This window comes from Euprymna scolopes, chromosome 3, assembly GCF_053919585.1.
Source record: "Euprymna scolopes isolate OS-2025 chromosome 3, ASM5391958v1, whole genome shotgun sequence".
NCBI lineage: Eukaryota > Metazoa > Mollusca > Cephalopoda > Sepiida > Sepiolidae > Euprymna > Euprymna scolopes.
The window spans coordinates 137781365-137795721 of record NC_136484.1 but is presented as its reverse complement, the minus strand read 5'-3'; the positions used below and the strand labels follow the sequence as shown (position 1 = coordinate 137795721).

Genomic DNA, 14357 nt, shown 5'->3' with positions numbered 1-14357 from the left:
AACTTTCAACAAAATCTAATTTTGAAATTAAAAAAAATTTTTAACAGTTTCAGAAGATTTAAAGTATACAAGTCACTAAAAAATGAAATTTTAATGCATTTGGTGAAAATTATTTGTTGTGTTTTTTTTTCTAATTTTTTATTTATTTTTAATTTTTTTTTTTTATTTCTCGTCTGTTAACTATACCACACAACTACCCATTTCACACATTTGGATTTATTTTGGACTCATTGAAATTCATGCTTTCATTGTTTTGGGGGGGAGGCAAAACAATTTGTGTGAAGAGAACAACATATGACGTAACCTTCTTACAGTCGCATTGTCACTTGAAACTAGTGAATAAACTATTTCCACTTTTACAATGTTCTTTTAGTATTCCTTTGTTCTTTCTCTTCAACTTTGCAGATTAATGGCAAACTTTTACGTAATCGAATTAATTTTTTACCGACCTGTATACTCTTAAAGTGTGGAAACTGATTGTAAGATTTATTATCTTGAAATTAAGTTGATTTGTTGAAACACACGCAAAAAATCTTATATGTTATTCTCATGCTTTAGTTAACGTAACCGTTGACCTTCTTCAGGTGGATCTTGTCAAACTTGAGAACCTTCTAGTCCAGCTTGGTAATCTTTGTTAAAACCAGCAAGCTCCAATCATCACGTTTACAAGTTTGTTCATCATTAATACTATCCGTTTCTTATTTTTTAAAAATATTTGAAGTGCAGATTTATTTTTATTTTTATTATATTTTGCTGCATCAGGTTAGACCAGACTGTGCACTAACATGAGCATTTTCATGACAGTTTTATAAATCTTACTACTTCCGCGCTGGCTCATGACAAATTGGAAGAAGGTGAAGAAGGCTAGAAGATTGCCTTACATGACTGACTTTTTCAATCCGGTTTTGTTTTTCATTAGTTTTCATTCTCTTAGAGTAATTGCCTTTGTTGCAATATTTTTGATATAATTATGATAATTGGATGGTTCTACTTATAGATACTGGCGATAAGGAACTGACCAATCAAATGGAGCCATGTTCCACTAGCAAACAATCAGAAATTGGAATTGGTCCATAAAAATATTGCATCTTTTAGAATTCCCGCACATAAGTTTTAGTGTCCACATAAGAAAGATCTTTACTCTATGTCTGGAAACTTTTAAAGTTTAAGACTTATATAGATCAGCGACCCACCGAAAACTCTTTTTCATCTCCAGGACTTATATATATCCATCGAAAACTGTTCTATAATTAAACATGGCTTTCAATTCAAAAGCCTCAATCATGGCTCTGTCTATCCCCTGTGTTGTTTTATGTGGCCAGTATTAATAAAGGGTTAGCGATAACATGGAGAGAAGAGAGAGACACGTGTGAACAGAACAAAATCTTTATTAACACTAAATAAGGAGTATTAGTTTTTGCTACTGCGATATACCACGTGATTCTGTGGTGGGAGGTTGCAGGCAATGGGGATGGTGGGAGTAATCCCAGTCAAGGGGAGATAACTCGTGTTACTTGATGTATGTAACACCCTGTACAGTAATGATCTGGAATAGCCGAGGGAAGCTAACGTGCTACATATGTGATCTGGAACTGTGTAAGACAGGAGCATTCAGCTCCCTGAGGCATTATACAAAACCACATCCCTAAATTCATTCAACACCTAGTATTTCCAAATAGTTATCATCTTGTACTTTGTTCAGATGGGAGTAGAATTATAATAACTTTAGATTTAAAACAGTTATTTATATGATTTTTTTTTAATTTTATAGATTGATAATATCTATTATTTAGCTTATTATTCTCATCTTGTATGTTATTCTCGTGCTTCAACTGATGTAACCTTTGACCTTCTTCAGGTGTATCTTGTCGAACTTGAGAGCCTTCTAGTCCAACTTGGGAATCTTCATGTTTAACCCATGAATGAATGTCGAATTGACACCTTTATTTAATTTGCAGGTGTAGATTCTTCTCATTCTATTAGCAATGAATCCAGAACATTTTTACGTGGGATAAGATTTTTAGCCAAAACCTTTTCCCATGATTTATAAAGTCATATTTTTAGTATCATGTTTACAAGATGTCATATCCCTTTCTCGCCTCTTGCTAAGAGGCAGAATAAAAGACCTTAACTTAATCTTATTTGTGTAATACATGCATGTTTACAGACTCAATATATTTTGCTGTTCTGTTCTTCAAAACTTTTTCCAGGCCATGTTTGTTGCATTGATTAAAATGAATTAAGCAAGTGAAGCATGCAGGGTTCCTCATGAGTGCACAGTGAATGAGGCATACAAAAATGACTAAGTTCAGCACTGCCCCCCCCCTACTTAGCCTCAAAAGTCCCCAGGGGACGTCAAATTCTGATAAAAATGAACAAGTTTTAGGCCTTAACATATGTAAATTTGAGTTCTGGACCATGCAATAAAAGAAATGACGAAGTTCATTATTTGCCTCCCTCCCCCACCGTTTAGCTCCAAAAGTCCCCAAGGCCTTAAAATATTTAAATTTAAGTTAAGCACCATGCAAATCTGCTAAATAGACATACACAGAAAGCTTTGGACAAATATGATAAAATAGTACCAAAAATGGAGTGTTTTTATTAGCCCTAAAAGAACCCCTGGGGCACACCCAAGAGTTATCATGAAGTATAGACAAACAAAATTATATAGAAATCAGTTAGTTACAACATTTCAGAAAGTTTTATAAAAATCCAAGGCATCAATTTTTTTTTAATAAGCACAAAAGTGTCAATTTTAGCCATTTTAACCCGAAAGGCACCTCTAGGAGGGCAACCAGAGTTTTCCTGGAAAATCCATTCTGTTATTTTTTTACTCATATCATGTTTAATGTTTGTGCAAAAATTCCAAGGTGTAGTTATTGAGAAAAGTGTGGACAGACGAACGAATGAACAGACAAGGGTGAATTTACAGGTCTACCCCCTTTTTGTCGGGGCGATCAATTAGTTTGAAATGTAAAGGAAAAAGTTAGCTTTCTATTATATAACTCTCAGTCGTCTGTGTGTTAATGTGTTTGTGTTTGTATGTCTGCTAAAAATTTTTGTCATCCGCATCGAAGTGGCATGAACCTTGAACTATTAGAAAGAGCAATCCCTCAGACACATAATATCAAAAAAATTTTTTTAATTCATTAATTATTTCATGTAGAAATGTCATTTTGTTTGAAGGGAGAATCAGGAAAAACTTTGGTTTCGACGTTTGTAAATCATGCATGTGTGAACTGTCAATTCGTTGTTTCGTTTTAAAGAGCTAAATTTGCAACGTCATAACATCTGTCATCGTGGTCCAATCAATAATGTGTTTGCTTACAAACTTAACTTTAACGAATTCGCATTTACCATGCTGCATTTTGAAAAAAAAATTTTTTTTCTTTTTTGCTTAAAAAACTTTGCTGATGGCACCCAAATCCCGTTTTTTTTTTTAAATGTTTTTATTTAACCGTATTTTACGACCAAGCAACGTCGGACACCCCTCCCCTCTCCCCAGCTAGTTTTAACTAAAACTTAAAACCCGTTTTCTTCATATCTAACATGATCAGAAAGATGATGGATATCTATGCAACAATGCCTTTAGAGATGTGCGATGCACCTCTATATATTAATTGTAAACATAGTACAACACCGAAAGGTTTTATTTTAGTGGCAGAAAGTTGGACAATGTCTGATTTATGAAAATGAAGAATTAAAAGTACTGTCAAAGGTCAGCCAGCAGTTATCTTCAGCCGAAGATAGTCAGTGCTGGAGCGTCCAGTGGACAGGGATAGGAGAGAGAGAGAAGGGATGTCTTTCTTCAATGCTTTTTGGATTTTCTCTGTTGACCAACGGCTAAGAGGCTAAAGAAGTATTAATGGAATCAATGCACTTTGCAAGCTGATAGGTAAAGGTATGGCAATACTACTACTACTACTACTACTACTACAAAATAGTGAGTCTGACATCTCTCTCTCTACAAAGTTTAGAAATAGCTATGTAAAAATCCTAAAAATCAGTATTTCAAATTGAAATAATTATGTTTTATTGAGTAGTCATGCCGTGATTTTCTCTGACCTGAAAGAAAACGCTTATATGCTCTTTTTAATCTATATCATTATAAAACTCAAATGACTTTGTAACGAGTGATGTAACCCACTTTCCGGTTTATGACATCCGGTTGCGCATGCGTGTATAAACATTAACCCATAACAATGTAAACAAATGAACACAAATCGCTTCTTGTGCAGATTGTGACCTGCACACTGAAATATTAACGTTATTATTTTGAAATTATTATTTAACATGGGAAGAGAAGAGTGGGGGTGTTTTGCAACTATTCTTTATTACAACTATACTGTCGCTATTTTCTTACAACTAAACAACTTTAACCCGTTGACAAACATAAGAACAATTGTAGTAAGGCTAAGACTACTACTACTACTACTACTACTACAACTACTCTCTATCCGTCCCCTTTCCTTCCTTCCTTCCTTCTTTTTTTATTTTTTGTTTACATTTCTAGATATAAAATAGTTGTGCGAGAACGGTGAATTTGTTGACACATTTACTAATCTGTTTCAATATTAGTTTTATTTTATTTTAGTTATTTAGGTTTTATTTTTTTGCTTCAGGTTTTATTAATTATTTTTTTTTTAGATTTTAAGTTTCTATAACTTGGTTGAAGGATTCCAATATGGGGTTTTCATTCTTATATTTCTCATCGGTAGGTCCATGGGCGTTTTTGCTGCTAAATGACTTTCGTCAGCATTCGATTCATAGGAAAATCATGTTTAATTTTCGATTTTTGAGCGATTATTCGGAAAAATAGGTAAATGCTAACCTTCTTTCTCACCAACAGTATGGATTTGAGCAAATCTGTTCTACTGCAGATATCATCTCAGAATGTGTATACCATGCACTGGATAAGGCAGGGGAGTTAGAGCTGCAGCCTTTGATAAGGTCTCGCATGAAGGGTTTCTCATAAAAATTAAATCCTATAATATTTCTGTGTGATACTATCGGCATCACCCCCTCTTCAAGTGTTGGGAATTGGAGGAGAAAGAGAAAATGATGTATAACAAAAGACAAAGAAATAATTTGTATTATTAGGATTTTTCAGACTGCTATACTATTCTCATCTTGAGTGTCATTTTCACAACGTTTCGGTCACTCTAAGCTCCGACCTTCTTCAGGTGTATCTTGTTAAACTCAGGAATGTTGCTGTCGAACTCAAAAATTTGGATGGCGTTTTGAACGGAACCTTTTATTTACTCTGTGAGAGTAGCATGCTCATGTTCCATCAGGCATAACTGGATAGATGTCCTAAGCAATTCGCAATTGTATTTTTCAGCTGCCCACACTGAGAATTGAACCTTTAACCTTCAAGAGAATCGCATTTTTACACTTGATTTTTACAAGTACTCTAATCACTGTGCCACGGGTTCTTACGGAAAGTGTCCCATTCGAAATCCTGTCCAAATTCATGAGTTCGATAGAAACATTCCTGAGTTTGACAAGATACACCTGAGGAAGGTTGGGGGTTACATCGACCGAAATGTTGTGAAAATGATGTTCAAGATGAGAACAGTAGGCCGAAAAATCCAAATAATACGAATAACCAATCCTCATCTCAAAAATTCAGAGACGTAAGAAGAAATAAATTTATTGTTAGAACAAAATGATAGGAAATGGGTTTATTAGCAGAACGATGGAAAAGAAGTTGTTTACTAGGGTAGACCAAGGAAGCTGAATGGGATTGTTAGTAGAGTTGTGGCAGGGCTGGACATAAAAGACCGAATAAGTGATTGGACAATATATTGAAAAATTAATTTTAGAAGTAAGTGGGTTTTGCAACAGTTTTTACAATGGTTGGGGACAGTCTTTGGTGTGACAGGTGATGACAGTTTGTGAGATAGGGAAATGAATTGATCAACCGACTGATGAACATAGCCATGATAGTAGATGTAGATGTGAACCTTATTGCTCCGAAGATTGATAGTGTCACACCTACATCCAGAATGCAACTAATATTTACCAAAATGTCGGAATTTGTGTTTTCTTTTGTTTCTCTTCTTTTATTTTATTTTTTTATATTTGTGAGCCAGTGCACCTTCTCGGCAGTTGCAAATATGCGAGAGACAACAACACGTGCAGAACAAGAAGTGAAGATGAAAAAAAAAAAGAAAGAAATCCACGGCACACAAACTGCAATGTTGGGGTTGTCAAACAGGATAACACATGATTTGCCAGAAGGTCTAACATGAAGGGTTTCTCACAAAAATTAAATCCTATGGTATTTCTGGACGAATACTCAACATAATCAGATCCTTCCTAGACAAAAGAAAACTTCCGTTGTTCCCAATGACTGTATGTCTAAACAAGATGATATTAATGCAGGTGTGCCCCAGCTGACGATCTTGGACCGTTATTATTCCTGATATTCATAAATGATCTCCCAGATAAAATTGCGGTTGAGATGGGTATATTTGCTGATGACATGACATCACGCTTTATAATAAACATTGAGGAATAACAAATGTACACGTATCCAAAACAGTTCTGTAATGAAATGGGTCCATAAATGGTGACATTTAATACTACTAAGACTAAGCTTCTTTCCTTGAACAATTACAAGAAAACTTTCTCAGCCAATGATTGCCATGATAAATAACACACCTGAGATCCCATCTTTCAAACTTATTTGGTTTAACATTCACAGGTAACATGAATTGGAACAAATGCATTGAGGACATTGCCAAGGCTGCTGCAAAGGAGGTGGGTTCCTTCTATCATGCTAGAAAATTACTCACACCAGGAAGAATCCCAAAAGTCTCAAATCTAATAGTTCCTGCACTGTCGGCCAAGCTCCAACCTCTCTGCCATTGCAACAATGGAATCTATTGTGCCTGTTTTTAATGGAATGTGTTCTGCTGAACTCATAGCACTTGTGCCCCCTCAACCTACATACCCCCGACTAACCTGATAAGCAGCAAAAAGTTCCCTGTTAGACACTATTCCAAATAGTAGCTTCTTATGTTCCAAGTGAAAAAGAGTAAAAAAAAAAAAATGACGCCTCAGGAAAGTCCATGTTGGCCTCGTGTTTCCTCATCCCCTGTGCAGATTCGAGGAATGCCCTTCTTGCTGTTCAGGTTCCAGCTCCCTCATTTCTAGCTTTTCCTACTGTCTTAATTCCTGTTTATCCAGCTATCCAGGTACATAATTTCCTGTTGTTCCAGCTTTCTTACTTCCAGAGACATCAACAATCGACTTCCTCAAGTTCTAATTTCGTCTTGTACATATGGTGCAATAAATACAGCATCTATTTTTATGGCTGATCATCTGCATGTGTCCTCTGTTCTTTGCCATTACCATTACTTCTTGTCTGTGTCTTCTTTCTTAGTTATAAGACCAATCACCCTGTTGACTGGAGTAGTGGTGCTGGTGCTGCCTAAGCATTGCATAGGCACTGCCCAAACATCGAGCCAAAAAACTCCATCGGGCAACATTGGAAAATGAGGAAGTCACTCTTTCTGTTTATGCTTACAGAAACTAAGAAATATTACAGAGTGGTTGAATGAATATAAACTAATATTGGTGCAAGAGAAAAACATAGGTAAAGAGATAGAGGGGTGACTTGTCGACTTAAGTTATGGCTTATTAAATTCTGTTTTAATAAACAGAATTTTTTCAAACATAACTCAATCCCAAAATTAAGGTATCTTTTCTCAAGCATTTTGTGTTATTAAAGTATACAGCTTTAGGGAAAGAAACGTTTAATATCATAATAGATATTTTCCTATACAAAAAGAATGAGTTAATTTAAACAAAAATATCAATACTTTGTAGCACGTTAAAACGGGCAAATTTTTTTCAAATTTTATTTTATTTAAAAATCAAAATTAAATAAAATTAAAAGTTAGAAAAGAATTATAATAAAATAAATTAGAAATCAAAATATCTAAAAATTAAGAGAAAATAAAAATTTAAATTTCTCTCTCTCTCTCTCTCTCTCTCTCTCTAGAGAGAGAGAGAGAGAGAGAGAGAGAGAGAAAGAAAGAACCGGAACTTATGACCTAAAGCCTGTGTTTCTTTCTTTCTTATAAGGGACATTTTTATTATTACACCGGAGCTCCTGTCATGGCCCCCGTCATAAGCAAATTGACGCCGCGTTCTTCGGCTATTATTACTACTTCGGGAATAGCATTAGTTTTGCTGTATCGAAAGTTATCTCAGAGGATACATAAGTAAGATTGTTTATTTAAATAGTTTGCATTCCTCTTTTTCTATCTTTTCAAGTCTATATTTGCATATTCAGTCGAAGGGTTTTGTTTCGTAGATGTTTTTGTTGTTACCTGTATTCATAATCAATTAAAGTTATGTTTTTGTAGTGCAAGTATTTGTTTTAATGCTAAAATGAAACAAAAACTTCGAAAATACTTTTATTTTATCGAGATAGTTGAATTATTTAAATTTCTCTTCGCTCTCAATTCCAATCTTTTCTTTTTTAATGAAAGAAAAAAAAAACCGGCATTTTAGAAAAATCATGCATAAAAATTATTTCACTGTCAAATTGACATTTTTTTATGTAAGAATATAAAATATTTATTTTCAGCATTTTTGTGTCAGTTTTAGTTATCACAATTTATGATCCATTTTTTTTTAAGGGCGTGTCTTCCTTCAGCCACCGTCCAGGTATGAGGTTTATGATATTCAAGCTAATGGATCACACAACGTTTACTCTGAATAAAATGCTGTTTCTGTTCTGATATTATCTTTCATCTTGGCTGTTTTCGACCAGTGAATGAGAAACGATTGTAATTTTTCCACCCATATCAAAAATGACATTGTTTAACTCTATTCTGACGAGAAGGGACACTAATTATTAAAAATAAAAAAAATAGAATAAAAATAGGTACTAGTGCATTTATTGATCCGTCCTAAAATAATAACGTTATTATTTAAAAAGCCGTTCTTAACATGAGGAGAGGAGGGTTCTTTGTAACTATTCTATCAACATATAATAAAACTTTAAACTTGGAAATACGATTTAAAAAAATAGCGCGGATCAGTAAGTGCACTAGCACCTAAAAATAAATAGTAAATAAGTTCCGTTTTAGTCCATATACTGAATTGGGTCTGAATACTAATTATAAATATCACAAAACCTAGGACTCTCATAAAATAAAAACTTAATTTTCCGGAGAGTTCAAAATGCACAAGTGCCATCATCGCCTTAATTTTCAGTTGCCGGTATGCGTTCTCAGCCAGAAATAATTAGGATGATTTAAGAAGATGCCATCGACAGATCAATTTTTTAAAATGTGTTTTAAGCAAAAACAATATTACGTACTTATCATGCTGAAAATAGTAATATATCCAAAAATTACGAAAAATCATCGAGTAGAAATTTATTTTTAATTAAAAGTAATTTTTACGGAAAATTGGGTATAATCGCATTTTTCTGGAATCGATAAAAAAGGGTGATGCCTAATGCCCCAGTATACCCTACATTTTAAATTAAAGCATAACCATCTCCACCGGAATAATTCATAAACAACTGTGTAATAAAATGATAAAAAAGAATGACCCCCCCTCCTCCTCATTCCCGAAAATCAAACCGGGCATAATGTCCAAGTTATAATTTTTTTTTAGTTAAGTAAATGAATTGACCTTTTGGTTAATAATAAATTGTAAACTTGATTTTTTTCTGTCCTTGGTCAGTGAAGGAGGAATCATTCTCGACTGATTTTGCCCACATTAGAAACCGGTCGTGTGACAAACCACGACTACCAAGAGATATCTCGGTGGTCGTGGACAAACTCTGCCATCATAGGGAGGCAAGTAAATAGGGACAAATACTTTAATAAATAAAAAAAAAAAAGTTTAGTTGTTGACTCGCTAATGATTCGTCTATACATTATTGCATTAATTATTTTTTACATTCAAATTTCATATCTTTTGTTTGCTCTAATTGGCTGGAGTAAGTTAAACTCGATATGAAATTTTAATGCAAACATTAATTTATGAATAAATTTTATTAATTATTTATCTCTCCCACGACAGAAAGCTTTGACACTATGGTCGGAAAATGGGATTAACGAGTCAGCGCCCAAGAGGAAAATCACATCGGGCTGCAAAAAAAATGCCTAGGGCAATCCCATCGGCATTCTCCGGTAAAGGCGCCTCGGGTGATTAGAAGTACTCCTCTCCTCCTCATTCAACGAGAAAAGGCCATTTCAGAAATGGTGTAGATTTGGTATTATTATACAAACACCGTGACAGGGTTAGGGTTTAGGGTTAGGATTAGGGTTAGGGTTAATTCGCTGTCACGGTGTTTGTATAAATTTACCGTAGATTTTGTGGCTTTGATGCCGGGGGTAAAAGTCGCTCTAAAATACCTAATATTTGTTCAGTATTATTTTTAAATCATGGAAATTTTACCAATCATGATTTCAATAAAAAAAAAAAAAAATGTCGAAATTAATTTTCACTGTAAATAAAACAAACGCATGTTAGAAAATTACAGTACCAATTTATTTGATTTCCCAAAAGGGCAGTTAGACGCAAAGTAGGTTTAAAATCCAGCTCCCCAAAAAGAGCACTTTCGATTGAGGCAAAAATGGTATCAGTCTAAAAGAATTTCTCCTTCACTAACCGCGGACAAACGTATGAAATATAGTATTAAACTCGCACATGTGTGTGTATAAATTTACGGTACTTGTGCATTTTTGCCACCGTGCTGAAATAATAACGTTATTTTGAAAACCTTTCTTAACATGTTTTGTAACTATTCTGTACTTCCACCTAACAATTTAATAATAATAATAAAAAAGATATCGTGAAGTTTGAATTTAACCTGAAAAAAAACTATTTAAAAATAGCGTGGTGGCAAAAGTGCACAAGCACCAAATTTTGTGCGGTAAGTTTTTGATTGCAGAATTGTAAGAAACGAAATGAATGAATGGAAACGGTTGTAAAGTTCCATGAAATGTTGCACTCCATGTTAATTTTAATTTTGGAGATTAAATTTGCACTTTATAACAAAGTTCTTTTTAAATTTTAACATCATTACAAATACTAGATTATAGATTTTGATTTGTTTGTGATCGCCATAAGAATAGCAGCTTTTCTTTCTTTCTTTTTAGCTTACTATGTATGATTTTAATACGATCTTCTTTTAATGATGTAACGCGAAAATCTTAAAATATATGCTTAGTGTGAGAAAAGTGAATTAAAGTTAGGAAAAGTCCTAAATTGAATTCAAATGCATTATTTCAATTACATTAAAAATCGAGCTCTCGTTAGTCGTTCGGATGATGTTTTTTGCGAATAAATTGCAGACACGCTCCCACTCACCCACCGACATTACGTCACAGTTTTTGACCTTTCACCTTTTTTCATTCTCTTTCTTTCTCTCCTTTAAAAAAAAATTCACTCAAATTTCTTGCATACTTTGAAGTAGAGAAATGACGTTAAAATTTTTTTTTTTTTTTTTTTTTTTTTTTTGTGAACGCTAAGCAAAAAAATAAAACGAAAACAATTAATATGTTAAATAAACTCACAAACTAACTGAACATACCCTGTGTCTTCGATTTGATATTTAGTCATTTCGATCATTGTTTTGTAGATATTTTATTTTTATGGGGAAAAATAAGTTGACGATTGAAAGAAGTGTCAAAAAAAAAAATAATAATAATAAATAAAAATAAAAAATTACATAAAAAATAACTGTTACCAAAGACAAGAAAAATGTCTTTACTTAATATTTTGTGTGTTTAAAGAATGTTAAAGCGCTTTATTTACATTTTTTTCTCTCGTTGCCTTCTATGTCTTGTGCAGTGTGCACCCGTCTGGTACAGTGTACTTTTATGTAATTTTCGATTTTTGAATTGTTACATCAACATCGAGGCTTCACTTCGAGTAAAATCCTGCCCCATTTTGAATACGTTGATTTTATAAGATTCTGAAGGCATCGATGAAAAATAATAAAACGCTTTAAAACAAACAAAAATTTGCAGCTAAGTAGAAAAGTAACTTGTCTTTCGTAAATTATTTGTTTCTATTAACCCTTGTTTTTCTGTCGGAAATAGTTAACGATCGTCAACAAGTTTATAAAACAAAATGCCTCTGAAGTAATCTGATCTAATATTTTTTCTCATCTTTTTTTTTTCAATTTTCTATTGTGGAATGTAAACTTAGTTAATTATAATAATAATAAAAAAACTGCAATAAAAAAACTGTTCATTAAAATATACTTGAAAAATGAATTTAATTTTTTTTTTTAATTATGATAAATTATGGGTGCTTGTTCTTGTATGTGGGGAACGAATTTACACACCTAAGTGGGGGTTGGCTGAGCTCTCTGCCACTGTCATAATATTTGGTTTAACGTCTGTTTTACATGCTGGAATGTGTTGGATGGTTTTTAGAAATTGACTTCCAAACTAATTTATGTCTAGCCGGATGTTCATTTGTCCCCCTTTCAGATCCATCCTTATCACTTTCTCTCAGTTTTTCCTTGGCCTTCTCCTCTGAACTGGACCTGTTACCTCAACTGTTCTACATCTACTAACCCAAGAACTCTCATCCTTTCTCTCGATGTGTCAAACCAATGAAGTCTCCTGTTCTACACACACCTCTCTATACTGTCCAGGTCATCAGATATAAACCTGTCTTAAAAATTCACACTATACATCCATTGTATCATTCTCATATTTCTCTCAATGCATGGGCATTCATGCCATATAATTAATATGCAAGAAACCGAAAACAGATAAAATATGCCACCAATAACTTGCCAAGCGCAAGAATTTTTTTTTGCACAGACCTGTATCGTTTTAAAGTTCTAAAACTGCTTTAAACTTTGTCACTTTCACTCCATTGATTTGTTGTTTCGTATTGGATTTGCCATTGCTCATCACCTGCAGAAGTAAAAACGACTAGGCAACGATATATCCTGATTCTGTCACCCTCTGCATTTACACTAGAACCATATTATGGAATAGCTCTGAGACTGTCATGTTGCTATGGCTCCTATTGAGAAAGAATTGGACCTTTGTGGAGTCAGGTGATTGAGATTCATACTGGCATGGCAAAACAGCAGGGATGTTAGTTTTGCAACTGAAATCAAGCCTTCATGGAAAAGTATGATTTGTTTTAGCATGATGCCTTATTTGCTTGCTGGTGATGATCTATGGTTTGATGTGATGGTTTTAGTTTTTATAGATCAGAGATTTGAGTGCTCCACTTCTTTGTAGAATTCTACTTTTTTTTTTTTTTTTTTTTTTTTTTGCAGAGACTTCTGTAAAAGAGACTTTTCAGGTTTGAAATTCTTCAATGCTCTGAGGAGGAATTCATTCATAAGTTTGAGGTCCCAATCACACCTGGTCTTGGTTATGATCTTAAGAGTCTCCAAATTGGGTGAGACCTCATTTGGAAACTGTGTGGAATGTGGAGTTGCCTCTTAATTATCATTTCTCCCAGGTCTACTTTGGCTACTCCATGTATTAATGATGTTCTTTTTATTACAGAGTGACTGATTGCCTCTTGTTGATAAGAAAGTTTATGTGAAGAAGGAATAGAAAAGTTTTGTTGCCAACATTGAGCAAATGGCTTCTTATGTTATGAAAAAGAAAGGGCGAAGACATTCTTGTTAGTTGTCTGCTGCTGTCAGACAAACAGAAGGCAAAGACGTTCGTACTAGCTGCTGCTGTTAGAAGAGAGAGAGAGTAATACATATGAGTCGTTCGGACACTCTACCACCAACAGCTGATGACAGCTGATGACGCATACTTTTATATATTGCGCATGCGGACGTAGTTGAGAGCAGCAGTTTGTGCTGCGATCAGAGGAAACATTTTGCTGTTGTAGTTGTGTTGCAATGTTACGATTATCCTTGTTGTGAGGGAATATTCGTATCCCAGAGTCCACGTTCGTGTGTTTCCATTTAAACTTGGTGTGATTGTGAATGAAATTTAAATTAAGTTTGTCACTTGTAGTTCTTTTATAGAAATTTTATCACATTTTTGTATCTCATCTGTCAAGATTTTTCTGACCTTCTTTTTCTTAGTGTAGCTATTTCCTTTGCCCAATAATTCTTTGCTATAACGAACTGTATATTCAGTGGAAGGATGGGTACAAAAAGCATAATTTCTGACAACTTAATGCATCATTAGCAGTCAATTGAATATCATAGATAAGCACAGACCAGTGCCATTGTCACTTACATATTGACGTTGTCATATCAGTGGCTGCTCCTGGTGTTTGGATGTCTTTGCTCATGTTGATACAATCTGTGTTTTGTTTACATATTGTTCTAGGCTCGATGGAGATCTTGTATTTCACAATATAACAATACTGGCATCCTG

At 34.0% G+C, this 14357-nt stretch overlaps 1 protein-coding gene across 1 annotated transcript in view; it reads left to right on the top strand.

The window, feature by feature from the left end:
* Positions 1 to 8068: 8068 nt before the first annotated feature.
* Positions 8069 to 14357, top strand: part of LOC145259181 (ATP-binding cassette sub-family D member 3-like) — an 88921-nt gene continuing 82632 nt past the window's right edge. Inside the window, exon 1 of the mRNA XM_080116952.1 lies at positions 8069 to 8234. Within this exon, the coding sequence (XP_079973078.1) occupies positions 8128 to 8234 (107 nt within the window). The 5' untranslated portion in view covers positions 8069 to 8127. The remainder of the gene's footprint in view (positions 8235 to 14357) is intronic.